At 36.3% G+C, this 20,715-nt stretch overlaps 1 protein-coding gene across 2 annotated transcripts in view; it reads left to right on the top strand.

Annotated features, from left to right (window-relative positions):
- Positions 1-20,416, top strand: part of phb2b (prohibitin 2b) — a 46,257-nt gene extending 25,841 nt beyond the window's left edge. For both annotated transcript variants that reach the window (XM_028794573.2, XM_028794574.2), the window contains exons 6-10: positions 7,191-7,320; positions 7,733-7,836; positions 9,576-9,653; positions 12,591-12,667; positions 19,861-20,416. In XM_028794573.2, the coding sequence (XP_028650406.1) occupies positions 7,191-7,320; positions 7,733-7,836; positions 9,576-9,653; positions 12,591-12,667; positions 19,861-19,894 (423 nt within the window). In that variant the 3' untranslated portion in view covers positions 19,895-20,416. The remainder of the gene's footprint in view (positions 1-7,190; positions 7,321-7,732; positions 7,837-9,575; positions 9,654-12,590; positions 12,668-19,860) is intronic.
- Positions 20,417-20,715: the final 299 nt, after the last annotated feature.

Raw genomic sequence — 20,715 nt, 5'->3', positions numbered from 1 at the left:
AAATGTAAAACATGTTCTATCTCATAATGTGTAAATCTTTGCATGCTAAAGGAAATGGAAAATATGACTTTATTTTTGTGTATTTTGGTGTATTGATGATGTATAGGTAATGTATTTGTATATGTAATTGTATGCAAATTATGTAAATAAGTGAGCGTGCATACTTTAAGAATATTGTCCAGAGTGATGTGTAATTTGACCTGATCTTGGCTTTGGACTTGACTTTTTTTACTTCAGTTAATTATTAATAGTCTGTCTGTCTGCATCATTTCACTAATTTTTTGGATAATTTTTTTCATGTCCCTACTAAGACTGTTTCGCAGTGATATGAGACCAACTAGATGCTTAGAAAGTTCCAGAAATGCTTCAGACTTTATTTTACTGTCATTTAATTACTTAACATTCTGCTCAGTTTTTTATAAATGTGTTCAAACCCAATTTAGTGCCTGTCTGTTGATATCTGTGTAGCTTGCAACAATCAACACGTAGTTAAAACAATTTCCATTAATCTTTTGAGTTCCTTTTAAGTTAACTGCATAGTTGTAAGCACATTTTTGACAAAGTGATTTTAATTTTGTGTTTTAGGGCAGTGTGCATAAAATCATTTTGGTAGGAATAATATAAATCAAATACGGTTACAAAGGGGTAGCAAACAAAAGTAAGTGAACAATCAGATTCATTAATTTAGGATCTTTTTGCTATCAGTCATAGTTTTTTCACTTAACTGAAAAGTAAAATGAAAAAAAGGAAGAAGAAACTGCCTCCCTGTCATGTATAGACTTTGATTCACCCTTTAATATACCAGGATTTATAAATCTGTCTTTTAGTCCTTGTCATTCAGATCCTGAGTACATGTCTGTGGCATCTTGTATTTAATCCTGTCCTGCAGTTAACTGCAGCTCCCATTCTGGGTATGCTCCTGTATTCTGCCTGATACAGAATTATTTTTCTTCTCCCCACAATCGTGTACAATAATTGATAATTGAGAAAACTGCATTCAGTACTAAAGTCCAAATCATTTTGTTGAAATCAACTCAGTTGGTTGTATACCTTATAGTTTTGCCTCTTCTATTGTACAATGAATTCAAAGTAATGTCTTAACTCTAATTTTGTCAGTGTGTTTTTCTCTCTTCTCCTTCACTCATGATTTGGGTATTTTTGTCATTAACAAACTCTGGTAGAAGAGTTATTCATAACAAATATTGACAATAATAATAATTTGTGTTTATATAGTCATACCTAATAATAATAGTTGCCTATTGGCTGCTTAATTCACCACCTTTTTTAACCTTTGATTTGAAAATTAGTCATTACATTATATTACAAATATTAGTGCAACTTACTGACTAATGTGCTTGCCAGCCATTTAAGTACTAATGAATACACAGAAGTTCTACCTAGCTAGTTACTTGCTCGTTTTTAAGAAAGTAATCCTGTCCACAGTTGGTATTTTGGGTTTTTTTTATAATCCTAAAATCTTGCTACTACTGACACACAGAAACATTAAAATCCTGTTACACTAACTGTAAGTCAGCAAGATTTCTAGTACTGTTTTTATCTTGTATATGTAATTTAACCTTATACCTAAATTTAGGATACCTTAAATAATTTTCATTTGTCTCCCTTGTTGCACCATAGTAAAAGTATTGTATTATTTTGTTAAAAAAATGTTGAACAGGAAAGTATAAGTTTATATTAAAAAGAAAAATCCCGGGAGAGAATGACTAGGGAGATGAGACGTGAACTTCACGTGAAGATCACGGAAGACACTTAAAAGACCCGCAAGACGAAAGAGATTGGCCACAGAGCGTCTCGCGGGGACCTTAAACATGAGACTTTGTGCCAAGAGATTGACCCAGGACTGTCTCGCGGGGATGTAGAACATGAGATTCTTGCAAGACACGCCCTAGTTACAACCAATATCAAATAAGACCACGGGCAGCAAAACACTCAGTCATGTTAAGGCTTTGAACACACACAGATCCAGGGCTCTCAGCGCATATAAAGTGTATAAGGACAATACATTATAGATAAAACATCGACAACTAAGCGAAGAAGAAAGAGCAGTGCAGAGAAAAGAGACTCAAAAGCATTGGAGAGGAAAAAAATGCAAAAAATAAAAAGAATAATCTAGGTGCAAATTCAGAAAATAAGGAAAGTAATAATCAGTCCGGAACAAGTGGAATTGGAAAAAAAGCACATCCAATCAGGCTCAGAATTAAAAGACAAAGTATAACTTCATAAAGACCTTCAAAAACGTTGTTAGAGATTATGAAAGCAGTGGAATTTGAAAGGCTCAAAAAAAAAATGATGGCGCGATATAAATGCAGAGAAAGGAAAAGAATATGAAAGCAGGAAAATTCAAAAGTGTTGTAGCGTCCCTTCCAGGTTTTTTTTTTTTTTTGGAGTGGCTGTTAGGTAAAATTGAGGGAGGGCGGAGTACACCACGGAAAACTGACAGCGGGGTATTGATTGATGCGGTAAGGGGGGGGGGGGGTCTGTTGGTTCCCGGGACGGGAGGAGGGGGTTGAAGAGGGTGCTAGAAAGTTGTGTTTGGGGTTACAAAGTCGGCGGTCTTTTTCTTGATTGTTCAAGTAAAACTTTTGTGAGACTTTAATATGTCTTTTTTTTTGTTTTGTTTTTTTTAATTCTCTTTTCGAGCCGGACGCGGAGGTCGCTACAATATCAAACAACGATAGTAAAGATCGCATTAGCACGAACAAAAGGAAATTATGACATGAAAAAGGGAAACTAATCATCACGGACCAGGTGTAATTGAAAAAATATAAAATTATTTTACAGTCCCTCCCTTTCAAAGATCCAAGAGGACAATGGGAAAAAGATCTCTTGATCAATATATCAGAAAGGGAGTGGAAAGTAGCAATGCAGAGAATTCACTCAAGCTCCATATGCGCAAAGCATGCAATTATTCAACTCAAAATTATATATCGAGCACATCTGTCTTGCCTAAAACTGTCCAAAATGTTTCCAGGGCAAGATCCAACCTGCAAACGCTGCAGTCAAGTCCCAGCCTCACTGGGTCACATGTTTTGGGCCTGCGCCAAATTAACATCATTTTGGACCGAAATTTTTAAGTGCCTCTCAGACAGCCTGGTTGTCACAATCCCTCCTAACCCATTAACAGCTGTGTTTAGTGTTCTTCCATATGGGTTTAAATTGGAGAAGGACAAACAAACTGTGATTGCACTCATTACATTTTTGGCACGCAGACTTATTTTGCTAAACTGGAAGAATCCTAACTCTCCTCTTTTAAGTCAGTGAGTAACCGATGTTTTATACTATTTGAAATTGGAAAAAATCAAATATTCAGTTAGAGGATCTGTACAGAATTTTTTTGAAACCTGGCAGGATATAATCAATAAAATTTTAGAATAAGCTCTTAAAACACCGAGGAAGTAATTATCTCTGCATTTCTTTTTTCCTCTCCATTCATCTCTAATGGCCTATTAAACTCATCAATTTAGGTATGTTTACAAGCCTTAAGCTTTACCCCTTTGGCCATGCTCTCTCTCTCAGGGGTGGGGGTCGACTTGTTTTTCAATTCTGTTTTTTGTAAAAATTGATTGATTTGCATGAATGATTACAATAAAATTAATAAAATTTAAAAAAAAAAAAAAAGAAAAAATGGCAGGACAAAGCGATGTCAGAAATAGAAGACAAAGAGTAGAAAACAAAGTAAAACGTCATAAAGAGGTTAAAAACAAGGGGGCCAAACACATGCAGAGCAGGTTAGAGATAATGAAAACAGTGGAATTCAAAAGACTCAAAAAAAAAAACTTAGGTGCGAAACACATGCAGAGCAAGATGCAGAATATGAAAGCAGAAAAAAAACGAAAGTGTCAAAACAAGGAAAGTAAACATCGCATTAGCACAAACAAAGAGAAATTATTACTCGGAGAAATAATGAAAAGGTGAATAGAGATCGAATATATGGACATAGGTGATATGTCTGAAGTATGTAAATATTGTAAGGCTTTGAAGTTTAAGTCAGAGAATTTCAAAAACGGGGTTTACCTAACATGCATTTATTGGTTACTTTGCAAAAAAAATGATTAACTGCTGATGATGTAGATCGTTTTGTCTGTGCTTTAATTCCAAACAAAGAAACCTATCCTGAATTATGGCACAAGTCATTAAACACATGTCTCACGGACCTCATTTAAAAGATTCAGCATGTTGGGACTGTAAAGATTCCAAATATTGTTTTTAAAGAAGTTCTGAAATAAAAGTGAAACTAATGAAAGAGCAATAATTCAAAGAAAAAAAAAAATGTTAAAAGTGTGTATCTGGAAAACCAAACATGGGGGTTGGCGAGCAAAACGAGCAGGGGGCAAAGCCCCCTAGTGTATGTGTATGTATGTATATATATATATATATATATATAATATATATATATATATAATATATTTGTGTGTGTGTACTATATATATAATATATACACGTACTGTGCAAAAGTTTTAGGCATGTGTGAAAAAATGCTGTAAACAAAGAATGCTTTCAGAAATATAATGATTGTTTACTGTTATCAATTTACAAAATGCAAAGTGAGCGAACAAAAGAAAAATCTAAATCAAATCAATATTTGGTGTTACTACCTTTTGTCTTCAAACCAGCATCAATTCTTATAGGTACACTTACACAAAGTCAGGGATTTTGTAGGATTATAGTCAGGTGTATGATCAACCAGTTATACCAAACAGGTGCTAATGATAATCAATGTCACACATAGGTTGAAACACAGTCATTAACTGAAACAGAAACAGCTGTGTAGGAGGCTTAAAACTGGGTGAGGAACAGCCAAACTCTGCTTCCAAGGTGAGGTTGTGGAAGACAGTTTCATGTCATGGCAAGATTGAGCACAGCAACAAGACAAGGTAGTTATACTGCATCAGCAAGGTCTCTCCCAGACAAAGATTTCAAAGCAGACTGGGGTTTCAAGATGTGCTGTTCAAGCTCTTTTGAAGAAGCACAAAGAAACGGGCAACGTTGAGGATCGTAGACACAGTGGTTGGCCAAGGAAACTTAGCGCAGCAGATGAAAGACACATCAAGCTTACTACCCTTCGAAATCGGAAGATGTCCAGCAGTGCCATCAGCTCAGAACTGGCAGAAACCAGTGGGACCCAGGTACACCCATCTACTGTCCAGCGAAGTCTGGAAGAGTTGCAGCCAAAAAGTCATACCTCCGACATGGAAACAAGGCCAAGCGACTCGAAGTATGCACAAAAACATAGGAACTGGGGTGCAGAAAAATGGCAGCAGGTGCTCTGGACTGATGAGTCAAAATTTGAAATATTTGGTTGTAGCAGAAGGCAGTTTGTTCGTCGAAGGGCTGGAGAGTGGTACAATAATGAGTGTCTGCAGGCTACAGTGAAGCATGGTGGAGGTTCCTTGAACGTTTGGGGCTGCATTTCTGCAAATGGAGTTGGAGATTTGGTCAGGATTAATGGTGTTCTCAATGCTGAGAAATACAGGCAGATACTTATCCATCATGCAATACCATCAGGGAGGCGTATGATTTGCCCCAAATTTATTCTGCAGCAGGACAACGACCCCAAACATACATCCAAAGTCATTAAGAGCTAACTAACTTCAGCATAAAGAAGAACAAGAAGTCCTGGAAGTGATGGTATGGCCCCCACAGAGCCCTGATCTCAACATCATCGAGTGTGTCTGGGATTACATGAAGAGACACAAGGATGTGAGGAAGCCTACATCAACAGAAGATCTGTGGTTAGTTCTCCAAGATGTTTGGAACAACCTACCAGCCGAGTTCCTTCAAAAACTGTGTGCAAGTGTACCTAGAAGAATTGATGCTGTTTTGAAGGCAAAGGGTGGTCACATCAAATATTGATTTGATTTAGATTTCTCTTTTGTTCATTCACTGCATTTTGTTGATTGATTGAAAATAAATGATTAACACTTCCATTTTTGAAAGCATTCTTTGTTTACAGCATTTTTTCACACCTGCCTAAAATTTTTTATAAAATATATAGAAAGAGAGAGAGATACTGTGTATAGATACAGTAATCCCTCCTCCATCGCGGGGGTTGCGTTCCAGAGCCACCCGCGAAATAAGAAAATCCGCGAAGTAGAAACCATATGTTTATATGGTTATTTTTATATTGTCATGCTTGGGTCACAGATTTGCGCAGAAACACAGGAGGTTGTAGAGAGACAGGAACGTTATTCAAACACTGCAAACAAACATTTGTCTCTTTTTCAAAAGTTTAAACTGTGCTCCATGACAAGACAGAGATGACAGTTCTGTCTCACAATTAAAAGAATGCAAACATATCTTCCTCTTCAAAGGAGTGCGTGTCAGGAGCACAGGCTGTCAGAAACAGAGAGCAAAGCAAACAAATCAATAGGGCTGTTTGGCTTAAGTATGCGAAGCACCGTGGCACAAAGCTGTTGAAGGCGGCAGCTCACACCCCCTCCGTCAGGAGCAGGGAGAGAGAGAGAGAGAGAGACAGATAAAAACAAAGAGTGAAAAATCAATACGTGCCCTTTGAGCTTTTAAGTATGTGAAGCACCGTGCAGCATGTTGCTTCACTAAGCAGCTGCACACAGAAGGTAGCAACGTGAAGATAATCTGTCAGCATTTTTAGACGAGCGTCCGTATCGTCTAGGTGTGCGAACAGCCCCCCTGCTCACACCCCTTACGTCAGGATCAGAGAAAGTCAGCGCAAGAGACACAGAGAAAAGTAAGTTGGGTAGCTTCTCAGCCATCTGCCAATAGCGTCCCTTGTATGAAATCAACTGGGCAAACCAACTGAGGAAGCATGTACCAGAAATCAAAAGACCCATTGTCCTCAGAAATCCGCGAACCAGCAAAAAATCCGCTATATATATTTAAATATGCTTACATATAAAATCCGCGATAGAGTGAAGCCGCGAAAGGCGAAGCGCGATATAGCGAGGGATCACTGTATATATAATTTTAAAGGTTATGTAGAAAACAGAAATTCATTGCACACAAGACAAGCTGAATCTGTAATACTTGTGTTATTTCAGAATTAAAATGAATTTTTTATTTAAATGTATAAATAATTTTTGGAACTCGTGTACATTTAGTCATTTTTAGATCTCCTAATTACTGTAATCAGTTTAAGTAAAATTTAAACAATAACAGTACATTAGTTTTAACGTTTTACATTTTTCTTTTAGGTATCTTTGCTGATACGCCGCGAATTATTTGAGAGGGCCAAAGACTTCAACATTATCCTTGATGATGTGGCAATCACAGAGCTTAGCTTCAGCAAGGAGTACACAGCAGCTGTTGAAGCTAAACAAGTTGGTAAGTGCTTCCAAGTCCAGCTCAAGGAATACTTTTCTCTGTATGAAAAGTATAACCATATAAAACTACCAAAGGACAGTGTCTACAGAGAGTTGCAGTGTTGCAAAATTGATTTAAACACATAAAAAGGCACTATAATTTAGGGTTGTATAGTATTTTTAAATGGTACAAAAGCAAAATTTATTAAACACCTGAGGAAGCCTTGTTTTCTTCAGTTATATGATGAAATATATGAAGATCTCATGTTGCTTCTTAACCTAAAGTAATGCATGTTTAAGTGTTATCATGAATGGTCATTAGTGATCCCGGTTAAAAACAAAAAAAAAAAATCTTGGTGGTATCTACAGTGAACATTTTGTTTTTATTTACATTAGTTGGGCTGTTGCTTTTTTTCCTTTCATTGCAACTTAAGCTCAACAGGAGGCACAGAGAGCTCAGTTTTATGTGGAGAAGGCAAAACAGGACCAGAAACAGAAAATCATCCAAGCTGAAGGAGAAGCAGAAGCTGCCAGAATGGTATTTCAGCCTTTTTGTTTGTTGAATAGATACCGATGATTGATTTTCTAGATAAGACCTTTCCAGATATGTTACTGTATGTTCAATATAGAGTATGGTTTATAATTGTTTAAAAAAATTTAGTTACATTGTCATTCAGTTTCAGGTAGTTGATTAAGGGAATATACAACTTCCATTTTCTAAGCTTGCTGAGTAAGTTCTACATGCTTTGGGAAGGATCAGCATTGGTCTTCATTGAGCTAATAAACATATTTAAGTTCCTAAGTAGTTTAAAAAAATCTTGTAAAAAGTTAAACTGGGCTTGGATTGACTGTAGAATTATTCCTTGCCTGAGCCACAAAAATATAAAAATATATAACAAAAATATTATTGTTGAAAATATTTTTTTTATAATTGTGTTCAGAACAATTCTGAAATATGAGTGGTGTTTTCTGCTTCCTAGTGTTGGAGCACCTTACCCAAGCAGTCCTGCAGTTTGATAAGTAATTCTGTCAGCCATATATAAGGCGTAGAAATGAATTTACCTATCCTTTCCTACAGTGCTAGGGTCTACGACATCTTGTTGCTTGCATTCTTAGCCACACTTCCAAAACTATTAACATATATGACACTTTCTTTCCTTGTATTTCATAAGAGTAGAATAGGAAAAAAGCATGAATTGTATAGGAAAAATGTGGTTTTATTTCAAAAGCAGAGTAAAAAATAATGTTAAACAAAAAAAAAAAAAACAAATACAAATGTTTACTGTCTTAAAGAAACCTGACAATGGGTAAAGGTTTATAAGTAAATTCAGAAATACTAAACTATAACAGTGTACTACTGTACTACACGCATGATCATATTAGTTCAAAATCATTTATGCATGTAAATGCATTGTAAAAGAATCTGGATATGTGTCCATTCTTTAAATTTCCTACTGAAAAAAAAAAAAAAAAGCAAGGAAGCATAACTAACTCAAACCATTTGCTATTAACTAAATCCTATGTAGGGAAGCTTTTAAGATATTTGTATCTCATAACATTTATAATAGTATTCAGGTTATATTTATATAGGAGTACAACAGAAAACTGCAAACCCACCTATTTCAAATCTGGGTTGCAGAAGTTTGTAGCCAGTGCTGACAGTATTGGGTGCAAGGCAGAGACCAGCTCTAGAGGAATGTTGATCTGTCATGGGTCTACTGATGTGCATACTAATATGGGGCAAATTCAGAATCCACATGCATTCTTTTGGAAGAAAATAGATATACAAACGGAGTTGTGCAGACTCCAGATATAACTCAACTAATCATGGATTCAAACTCACAATGCTGCACCACTATAGCACACACACAGCAATAAACCTGAATCCAAAATCAAAATACATGAGTAGTTTAAAAAAAAAAATGCAAATAGTATACTGTATAGTGTAATTTTAGCAGTGTTTATTTCCTTACTTGTTAGCTCAGGTTCAAATTATCACTTGCAGTTTGTAAACAAAATGCTTAAAATATATATATATATATATATATATATATATATATATATATATATATATATATATAGTGCAATAGGTTTATTTTCTCAAAGTGAATTAAAGTACATACACACCCCTCATTGCAGTTGTAGTTAGAGTAGTAGAAACAGTGTCTCATTCATTCATTTGATGTGATTTGTCTGTGCTTAAATCTTGCTTTTTGGTACTCAGATTAGTTTTAGTGAAAATTAATGACTAATTTGCATTTTAATTCTGATGTATAGCTTGGGGAGGCAGTAACTAAAAACCCAGGATATTTGAAATTGAGACGGATCCGGGCTGCCCAGAACATTGCTAAGACGGTATGTTTTAAAGTGCTGCTGTTTGAATCATTACACAAGCTATAAACTGTTGTAACTTGTTTACATGTAAACACTTGTGCTTTATTGTCCAGTTTGTGACTAATATAAATAAGTGGTCCATAGGTTTTCATTGTCTGGTTAGACATTTTTATAATCTGCAAAAAAAAAAAACATTTGAAACTATTCAAAACATTTTATGCAACATGTTTTTTTTTTTTGTATTTTAAGTATAAAAAGTTAAATATGAAGTATAAAAATGTAAAAATATTTAACATTCTTGCTTGAAATGTTTCTCAGGGAACACACACCCTGTTGTTGAAGAAGGAGAAAAATTGCATTTAGGTCATAATTTAAAAATGTGATAAGGTTGATTTTCTTTGAAAAGTTTTGATTTAATTTTTAATTTGATTTATTTGAATTTAACAGCTTACTGTATGTATTTTGACTATTACATATTTTGTATCAGCTTCAGGGTCAGCTTACTGTTTGTGTTATAGAACACATTATGTACACACATCTTGAAGATTGAGGAGCTGATTTGAAAGTTTTTATTTATTGGTGTTTTTTAAATAAACATTGATACTCATCAACTATGTGTGCATCAAGTAACATGGTGATATCATAATTCTGAGGCTACTTAATTTTAAAATACTTTATTAATTGATGCCTTTTAAATCTGTTTTCAGAGCATAATTACTGCTTTCATGCACAAACATTTGTTGTTTTTATTAAAACTTAATTTTACAGTGTACTCTTTGTTAAAACTGTATTCCTTTGCTTAAAATGTTCATTATTTTTTTTAGAAACATACTGCTAAATAAGAGCTATGTATATTTTGGAAGAATTAAAATGAGTTCATTCATAAATGAACAACAGTTTTGCAATTCAGATCTTGGTCATCTTCATTTTTTGAAAATGGTTCCATTTTGGCTTGCACGTTTCATACTAAAGCTGAAAACAATAAACAATGTGTTCCCTTACAAGCAAGTAGATGCCATCTTGGAAATTTTATAAGTTCAGTTTGATTCAAACAACTCAAAGAAGCAGAATATTTTTGGAGCTTTCACATTATTGTCAAAGAAAAATAAGAACATTTCCATTTGAGATAAAAGGAAGAGAGGGAAAACCCACATTACCAAAGTGAAAAGACCTTAAGAGATGCAAGAATGGGGGTCCACACTGATAGCTGTTTGTTGTTTGGTAAAATTACAAAGTTTTATTTTGGGGTTGGGGGTCAGATAGTTAGGTCCATAAATATTTGGACAGAGTCAACTTTTTTCCCATTTTGGTTCTGTACATTACCACAGTGAATTTTAAATGAAACAACTCAGATGCAGTTGAAGTGCAGACTTTCAGCTTTAATTCAGTGGAGTGAACAAAACGATTGCATAAAAATGTGAGGCAACTAAATCATTTTTTTAACACAATCCCTTCATTTCAGGGGCTCAAAAGTAATTGGACAATTGACTCAAAGGCTATTTCATGGCCAGGTGTGGGCAAGTCCGTCGTTATGTCATTATCAATTAAGCAGATAAAAGGCCTAGTGTTGATTTGAGGTATGGTGTTTGCATGTGGAAGATTTTGCTGTGAACAGGCAAAGGAGCTCTCCATGCAGGTGAAAGAAGCCATCCTTATCTGTGAAAACAGAAAAAACCCATCCGAGAAATTGCTACAATATTACGAGTGGCAAAATCTATAGTTTGGTACATCCTGAGAAAGAAAGCAAGCACTGGTGAACTCAGCAACGCAAAAAGACCTGGATGTCCACGGAAGACAACAGCGGTGGATGATTGCAGAATCATTTCCATGGTGAAGAGAAACCCCTTCACAACAGCCAACCAAGTGAACAACACTCTCCAGGGGCTAGGCATATCGATATCCAAGTCTACCATAAAGAGAAGACGGCATGAAAGTAAATACAGAGGGTGCACTGCAAGGTGCAAGCTACTCATAAGCCTCAAGAATAGAAAGACTAGATTGGACTTTGCTAAAGAACATCTAAAAAAGCCAGCACAGTTCTGAAAAAACATTCTTTGGACAGATGAAACCAAGATCAACCTCTACCAGAAGGTGTGGAACAGCTCATACCACATCATCTGTAAAACACGGTGGAGGCAGTGTGATGGCTTGGGTGTGCATGGCTGCCAGTGGCACTGGGACACTAGTGTTTATTGATGATGTGACACAGAACAGAAGCAGCCAAATGAATTCTGAGGTGTTCAGAGACATACTGTCTGCTCAAATCCAGCTAAATGCAGTCAAATTGATTGGGTGGCGTTTCATGATACAGATGGACAATGACCCAAAATATACAGCCAAAGCAACCCAGGAGTTTATTAAAGCAAAGAAGTGGAAAATTCTTGAATGGCCAAGTCAGTCATCTAATCTTAACCCAATTGAGCATGCAGTTCACTTGTTGAAGACTAAACTTCGGCCAGAAAGGCCCACAAACAAACAGCAACTGAAAGCCGCTGCAGTAAAGGCCTGGCAGAGCATTAAAAAGGAGGAAACCCAGCATCTGGTGATGTCCATGAGTTCAAGACTTCAGGCTGTCATTGCCAGCAAAGGGTTTTCAACCAAGTATTAGAAATGAATATTTTATTTCCAGTTATTTAATTTGTCCAATTACTTTTGAGCCCCTGAAATGAAGGGATTGTGTTAAAAAAATGCTTTAGTTGCCACACATTTTAATGCAATCGTTTTGTTTACCCCATTGAATTAAAGCTGAAAGTCTGCACTTCAAATGCATCGGAGTTGTTTCATTTAAAATTCATTGTGGTAATGTACAGAACCAAAATTAGAAAAAAATTGTCTCTGTCCAAGTATTTATGGACCTAACTATATCTGCTTGATTTTCCATATTAAAATAAGATTAATGCTTTCTTGAGGAGAATAGTAGAAATATTTCGGAAAAGTGATGCTTTGTGTTTTCTGCAGATTTCATCATCCCAGAATAAAGTTTACCTGAATGCAGATAGCCTGGTTCTGAATCTACAGGATGATTCATTTAACAAGTGAGTCCCAATTATTTTTAGAAAGATGGTTGATTGAATTTTCTTGCTTGAAATACCTGAAAATACCACAAAATATTTCAGAATAATTAAGATTTTTCAGTCTGTGCTCTGTTCAAGCAATGCTGGTCACACTGTTTTTGTATAATTATGGCTTAACCTGGATAAATGCCTTATATAAAATCAAATGCTTACTTATAAGTTAAACTTGCTTTAATAATGGGTCAGTTTAAGGTTCACGGTATGGTACATTTTCTATATGCCCTTAACCATTATTATGGTAATCAACAAGGAAGCCATTATGTTCTCAGAGATCAGATGTGTAAGATTATGGTGTGGTATATTCTAACTTGGGTTAAACCTGGTCAATTGCTGTTTCTGATTGTTTTTTCTAGCCATTTGAGTCCTAAGTTGAAGTCTCCCATATTGGCATTGATAAAAACATAAATACTAATGTGGCAAGCTGAGATATAGAATTATATTAAAAATCATCTTCTTCTTTCAGCTGCTCCCATTAGGGGTTGCCACAGCAGATAGTCTTTTTCCATATCTTCCTGTCCTCTGCATCTTGCTCTGTTACACCCATCACCTGCATATCCTCTCACCACATCCATAAACCTTATAGGCCTTCCTCTTTTTCCTCTTGCCGGGCAGTTCTATCCTTAACATCTTATTCCCAATATACCCAGTATCTCTTCTCTGCGCATGTTCCAAACCAACACAATCTTGCTTCTCTGACTTTGTCTCCAAACTGTCCAACCTGAGCTGACCCTCTAATGTACTCATTCCTAATCCTACCCATCCTCGTCACACCCAGTGCAAATCTTAGCATCTTTAATTCTGCAAACCCCAGGTCTGTCTCCTGTTTTTTACTCAGTGCCTCTGTCTCCAACCCATATAACATAGCTGGTGTCACTACCGTCCTGTAGACCTTCCCTTTCACTCTTGCTGATACCTGTCTGTCACAAATTACTCCTGACACAGTTCTCAACCCTTTCCATCCTGCCTGCACTCTTTTTTACAATCCCCATAACTCTGTATTGTTGATCCCAAGTATTTAAACTCATCCACCTTCGCCAACTCTAGTCCCTACATCCTCACCATTTCACTGACCTGCCTCTCATTTACACACAGAACTGTCTTGTTCCTACTCACCTTCATTCCTCTCCTCTCTAGAGCATATCTGCACCTCTCCAAGGTCTCCTCAACCTGCTCCCTACTTTCGCTACAGATCACAATTTCATCATCAAACATCCTAGTCTACGGGGACTCCTGTCTAATCTCATCTATCAATCTGTCGATTACCATTGCAAATAAGAACGGACTCTGAGCCAATCCCTGATGTAATCCCACCTCCACTTTGAATGCATCTGAACACTCCTACCACAGTCTTTACCACTATTACACTTCCCTCTTACATATCCACTCTTACATACTTCTCTGCCACTCCTGACTTAATACCACAACTCCACTCAAGGCACCCTGTCATATGCTTTCTCCAGGTCCACAAAGACACAATGCAAAACCTTCTGGCCTTCTCCATCAATACCCTCAGAGCAAACATTGCATCTGTGGTGCTCTTTCCTGGCATGAAACCATACTGCTGCTCGCTAATCTTCACCTCCCCTCTCAACCTATTCTCCACTATTCTTTCCCATAACTTCATGCTGTGGCTCATCAATTTTATCCCCCTGTAGCTGCTACAGCTCTGCACATCACCTTATTCTTAAAAATCGATACCAGTACACTTCTTCTCCCATTTCTCAGGCATCCCCTCACTTTCCAAGATTCCATTAAACAATCTGGTTAATAACTCCACTGCCATCTCTCCTAAACACCTCCATGCTTCCACAGGTATGTCATCTGGACCAACGGCCTTTCCATTCTTCATCCTCTTCATAGCTGTCCTTACTTCCTCCTTGCTAATCCGTTGCACTTCCTAATTCACCATCGCCACATCATCCAAACTTCTCTCTCTCTCTGTCTGTCTCTTCTTTCATCAGCCTCTCAAAGTACTCTTTCCATTTGCTCAACACCCCCTTCTTCGCTAGTGAGAACGTTTCCATCTTTATCCTTTATCACTCTAACCTGCTGCACATCTTTCACAGCTCGGTCCCTATGTCTAGCCAATCAATACAGGTCCTCTTCTCCCTCCTTAGTGTTCAACCTCTCATACAACTCATCATACTCCTTTTCTTTATCCTTCACCACCTCTCTCTTCACCTTAAGCTTTATCTCCTTGAACTCCTGTCTACTTTCTGCATGTCTCTGATTATCCCACTTCTTCACCAATCTCTTCCTCTGTATACTCTCCTGTACTTCCCTATTCTGCCACCAGGTTTCCTTTTTCTCCTTCTTTTGTCCAGATGTCATGCCAAGCACCCTTCTTGCTGTCACCCTTGCTACGTCTGCTGTAGTTGCCTAGCTGTCTGGTAATTCTTCACTGCCATCCACTGTCTTAGCTCCTCCCTGAACTCAACCTTGCAGTGTTCCTTATTCAGCTTCCACCATTTGATCCTTTGCTCTGCTCTCATTCTACTCCTCTTGATCTCCAACATCATCCTACAGACCACCATCCTATGCTGCCTAACTATACTTCCCCTGCCACCACTTTGCAGTCTTCAGTCTCCTTCAGATTGACCCTCCTGCATAGGATATAATCTACATGTGTGCATCTTCCTTCACTCGTGTGTGTCACCCTATGCTCCTCTCTCTTCTTAAAATATGCATTCATTACAGCCATGTCTATCCTTTTCGCAAAATCTACTATCATCTGACCTTCTTCATTCCTCTCCTTGACACCATACCTACCCATCACCTCCTCATCCTTTCTGTTCCCTTCACCAACATGCCCATTGAAATCCACTCCAATCACCACTCTCTGTCCCTTGAGTACACTGTACATCACTTTATCCGACTCACTGCAGAAATTTTCTTTCTCATTAATTGCACACCCAATCTGCGTGGCATATGCATTAACAACATTCATCATTACACCTTCAATTTCCAGCTTCATAATCATCACTCTGTCTGACACTCTTTTCACCTCCAAAACACTCTTGACATACTGTTCCTTCAGTGTAACCCCTAACCCATGTCTCATCCCATCCACACCATGATAAAACAATGCGTGTGAAGTTTAAAATCTGTCTTTTGTATGCACCAAATGTTGTTTAGTGTTCACTGACTCACTTTCAGTAAGTAAACTAGAGTTGCACACTTTTCCTGCCACAAACTGAATACAGTTCAGAATATCTAAGTTGAAAATTTGTTTAATATGTAATATTTAAAGATGAACTAATTGGTACCTGAGTGAATAAGTATAATATGGTAGTATAGTACAATCAGAATCTGATACAAAAGTTTCAAATTATCCAATTCAGTTACAGGTGTAATGGATTTAAACTCAAAAAGAGCGAGTTTTTAAGAAGAATGCATGCTTTGAAGCAGCTTTGTGAACCGACACAAAGCTGAATGTGCATTCACAAGGAGTTAGCATATCATTTGAAAAGTTCATCTGTGGTTTGCCTGTTAAATTTTGTTCACATTATTCCTGTGGGAGCAGCATTCTGAGCATATATGTGATGCTTTAAACAGGAAGACATTGAAAAGTGAAATTCAGTAGTAAATTTAAGAGATAAAAGCACAACGGCGTAATTCTGCATTAAAGAAACAGAGGAAGTGTCAGACTCCACCAGTGTTCTGGCAGTAGTAGAAAGGACAGATGTTGTACCTGTCCTAACCTTTTGCATATGACATTGTTTTTTGTTAGCATGTTTAAATGTGCAGGCCATTTCAGTGTCAATGTCAGATTCTGTATATAGGATCTTTTAATAAGTATAAACAACAACACTTATGAGTTGAAAAGCTATGTTGAATTCCACAGTAAGGCCTATAATAACATTTTGCTTTAATTTTTACATTTTTTTATTATTTGTTTTTGTTTTTAGTCTCTGACTAATCAGATAAAGCATTTTTTTTGACCGAATTAATTCTACAACCACAACACATTGCTCAATGATGAAGTGGTTTGGGATCAGCCATTCCTTAATAAATGTGAAAATATTGTAGTTTTTGTTGATACAGTTAGTGCAACACTTGCAATAAGAGATGTGACAAGTGGCTGATGGAACAGAATAAGAAAGGAATTCTTGAAAGTCATATTCTTTGGTCATTTCAATATACTGTAGATGTATTAATGTGAATGTAATATTTATAGATGTATTTTGAAAAATAGCCCCTTACAGACAATGAAATTCAGTATATTTCAGAAACATGCACCAGATATGCTTGTTCTAATTGCTTTTTGGTTTATTGAGGTTGTTTTTTTTTTTGTTCTGTATTTTAATGGTAGCCCTGTCAAAACAGGAAAATCTGAAAGAGGAAAGATAACCTCCAATAGTCAGCCCAAAAGTTCCTGTACCATTGTTATTTTATTGCTCCATAGCGCCTAAAGGATAAGTTGCTTATTTTTCAAGTCCGTTATTTCTTCACAAACATGATATTTAAGCATTTGCCATGTGAAATTGTGTTCAGTATTTTCTATAAATTAAGAAAAAATACATATCTAGCCCTGATGTTTTATAAAGAAACCTTATGGGGCTCAGAAAACAAAAGCCAAAAAACTTACCAAATACTGTTTTTTTTTTTTTTGTTCCCCCCCCCCCCCCCCCCCCCCCCCCCCACCCCAGTCAAGAAAGTTGTTGAGCATTTATCCAAGTCTTGAGATTACAGACTCATAAAATAGCTTATATGTGTCATTTTTGAACAAAAAAACATAAACACTATGAGAATCAGCCATATTAAAAGAATACCAGTTGTGTAGACTCCCTTAGCGCGTGTCTTTTTCCACAACAACCTTTCGCCTCTGGGGTGGGGTTTTCTTCTCAGAAGACAAAATGTCAGTAAACTGTTGATACCATGTACTTGGTATTGTATTGATTTATGCAAGAATTCCTATCTTTGAGAAAAATGTACAATAAAATGATTATTTCCAGGTGCCCCCATTTTTTTTTTTTTTGACAAATATGCGTTGGAAGCTCTGAAGGCTTGATTTCTTCTATCAAAACTTTTGTCACTTCAAAGAGGACATATTCAGTAAATTTTTAGGAAGTTGCTTTCTGGAAGTGCCTCTTGCCTTATAAGGTTCCATAATAGAACACAAGGGATGGCTAGGTTTTTTTTTTGTTTGTTTTAATTCATTAAAAACACCTTACTGTAGAACATGATTTTGCATGGCAATCCCTATACAATACCACGTTTGTAAAGAACTAGTCTCACTGAAGTCAGATATGTAATGTATATGTTTGGAAACAACCATGAGTGAGTTTTGCTTTAAACTGGGTAGGAAAAATTTGATAGGTCACTGAGTGTCAAGTTTCTAAACTAATCTGGTGCCTCACGAAGGTGGGGCTCTAAGTAGGGGTGGTGATTTTGAACTGTAAAGATCAGAGATGCTCTCATTAACCTGGTCTAACAGAGAGCAGGCGTCTGTTTACGATGAACAGTCTACAGCGGAAAAGTCTCCTAAAAAAACTCTTATTAGATATATACATGTGTGTTGCATGTGGAGAGAAAAACTTTCTGTAGCATCAGATTTTACATATTGGCATTAGGTGGCATCAATAGATGAATGGAAAACATGAACGATGTATTGTTGCAGCTGCCGTACGTGCTCGCTATTGTTCAGCATTACGACGATAGTGTAGGAGTCGATGTAAGCTTGACAGAATTGGTAGCTATTTTCGTGAAAATATTAACTGCAAAATATGCCTTTGAAGTAAACAGTGTGTCACTCTCTGTCAAAAGGACTGCTGTTAAGAAAACTGATAATGAAGAGCAACAGAAGATGTAGATTTCAGTACTCAAAACACCCGAATCAACAAATCTGCATAGGCAAGGCTCCGCAGTGCCCACCTTCTGATGCACGTCCAAACAAATAACTAAACACATTCCATATCCTAACACAATTCTTCTCTAAACTCTTTATTTGCTGCTGTTATGTCATATAGTGATGCAGTAGTTAAAATGAGAAAGATATCGTAGTAGAGGCACTTCTCAAAGACGTGGAGCCCAGTAGCTGTGATTGCCTGTGTGTGTGTGTTTCTGTCTCCATTGTTACAGCGCTCATTACAATGTGCAAATTAATTAACCTTCAGATACCTTGTGCTACTGAGGTCCTGAGTGGATAACCACAATTTTAGCTCTTTATTTTCTATCAGCGTCTACTGATTTGTTCATCTTTTGCAACGGCAATTTAAAATGCACTGCCTGGAGAAATTGAGGAAGGGTGTTTTTAGGAAGAGTCCTATGGGTATAACCTTTGTAGCAAAGGATTTTGCAACTATTCACTAGAGACTTTTTAACAGTTGGTCCCCAGAAGTGTATTCTCGATTGAGAATACTATCTGGCTCTGCTAGACTAGTGAAGAAATCAATTTTACTTGAAAAATATCAAACAAAATGTCAGTAAATCCCTTTAAGTAATCCCTATAGGCATTTTGCAGCTCCATTGCGAAGTATCAACATACCATCCAGGTCTCTTCCAACCTCTTCATATTTTAAAAGCTGAAATATTTGTGTTTTGTTTTATACATGTCAATTTATTTTGTGAGCATTTTAAAATGAAAAATAGGGTGGTTCGCTGCATCAGTTGATCATCTGTTCACTGTTTTATAAATAAAGATTGGTCCACAAACACATTACATTTCATGAAATATTGTAGTTTTTTATTTTAAATTAAAACAACTTTTTAGTTTATTCATGTGAAAAAGTAAGTTCAATTTGCTTTTGTACAACTCCCTTCACACTGACAGGCTTAGTGTTATACAGGTTTACAAATATAGCGATTTTACATAAGAATTGACAACCCAATATTACACCCTGTAAAAATAGGAGACAGACTGTTTTAATTATTAAAAATGTAAGTTGTGTTATTGGACTAAAAAATATATAACAGTGTAAATATAATTATTGATAATGTGGCTGAGTTAGTCTGGGCCTTGTACTGGAGTGCTGTCATGCCTAGGGTTGTTCTCTAGAGCCAAGTGGCTGTTGGGTTAAGCTGTGTCTCTGACTGTGAGTTGGCATAAACTGATATACGTATGAATAGAATAAAGATTATAATTCCGACTTCTTTAAAGTTAATCTTCTGTAATGCTTGTGTTTTTTTTAATTTCTTTTTTTTCTTTTTTTCAGTTTATCACTGGTCAGTGGTACAGGGAAGAAGTAAAGCACTTACCATTCCATATGCTGGTTTGAGACAACAGTAGAGTCCTGTGCAAGTTTAGAAACGAAGGGAAGAGGAGTGTCATCCCTTGGTCACATTGCCTATTTATTGTTTTTTTGTATTATTGGCTTGATTTCCAATCCAGTAAAATAATGTTTATCCTCCTCTATAATCACATTGAAAAGTAAATGTATCTGGTCAAGTTTTGAAAATCTTTATAACTAGGTTCTAATTGACCTAGAAAAAAATATGTATTAGCCTATAGACTAAATGACTTTGCAATGAAGTAAATTTGTCTTAATTTATATTCTTGATAATGACATAATATTAATCTTCCTACATCAACATGTGCTGTTTTAATTAAAGCAGAAAAGGAGATAAAATTGTTTAGTATGTGCATTAATATGAAAAGATATTTAGTGTATTTGTCATAAGTATTTGACAGATCTGCAGAATTATTCCATTATATCCTAATGCAATTAAAATTCATTAGGCCAACAAAATAAATCATTTTGAATAAGTATATTTCCTAGAGGTGTTTTGTCTTACTTTTTTGTTCTTTTTCTTTATTTCCAGCATGTAGCATTTTATTTTTTAGAACATGTTTTTGTATACTTTTAAAAATGATCACATTTCACACACCCCCGCAATTGCTCATGCAAGTCCAATTCCACACAAGCACTGCCAAGGCCTTGTAAAAAAAATATCTGTTTTTTGCTGTCATATATATATATAATATGTAAATATGTGTGTGTAATAATATATACACACACATACACTGTGGTGTGCAAAAGTATTGAATCCCCTTCAAAATCATCATTTTC

This window comes from Erpetoichthys calabaricus, chromosome 2 (genome assembly GCF_900747795.2).
Source record: "Erpetoichthys calabaricus chromosome 2, fErpCal1.3, whole genome shotgun sequence".
Taxonomy (NCBI): Eukaryota; Metazoa; Chordata; class Cladistia; order Polypteriformes; family Polypteridae; genus Erpetoichthys; species Erpetoichthys calabaricus.
The sequence above is the reverse complement of the archived record's forward strand: the minus strand, read 5'-3'. Positions and strand labels throughout refer to the sequence as shown.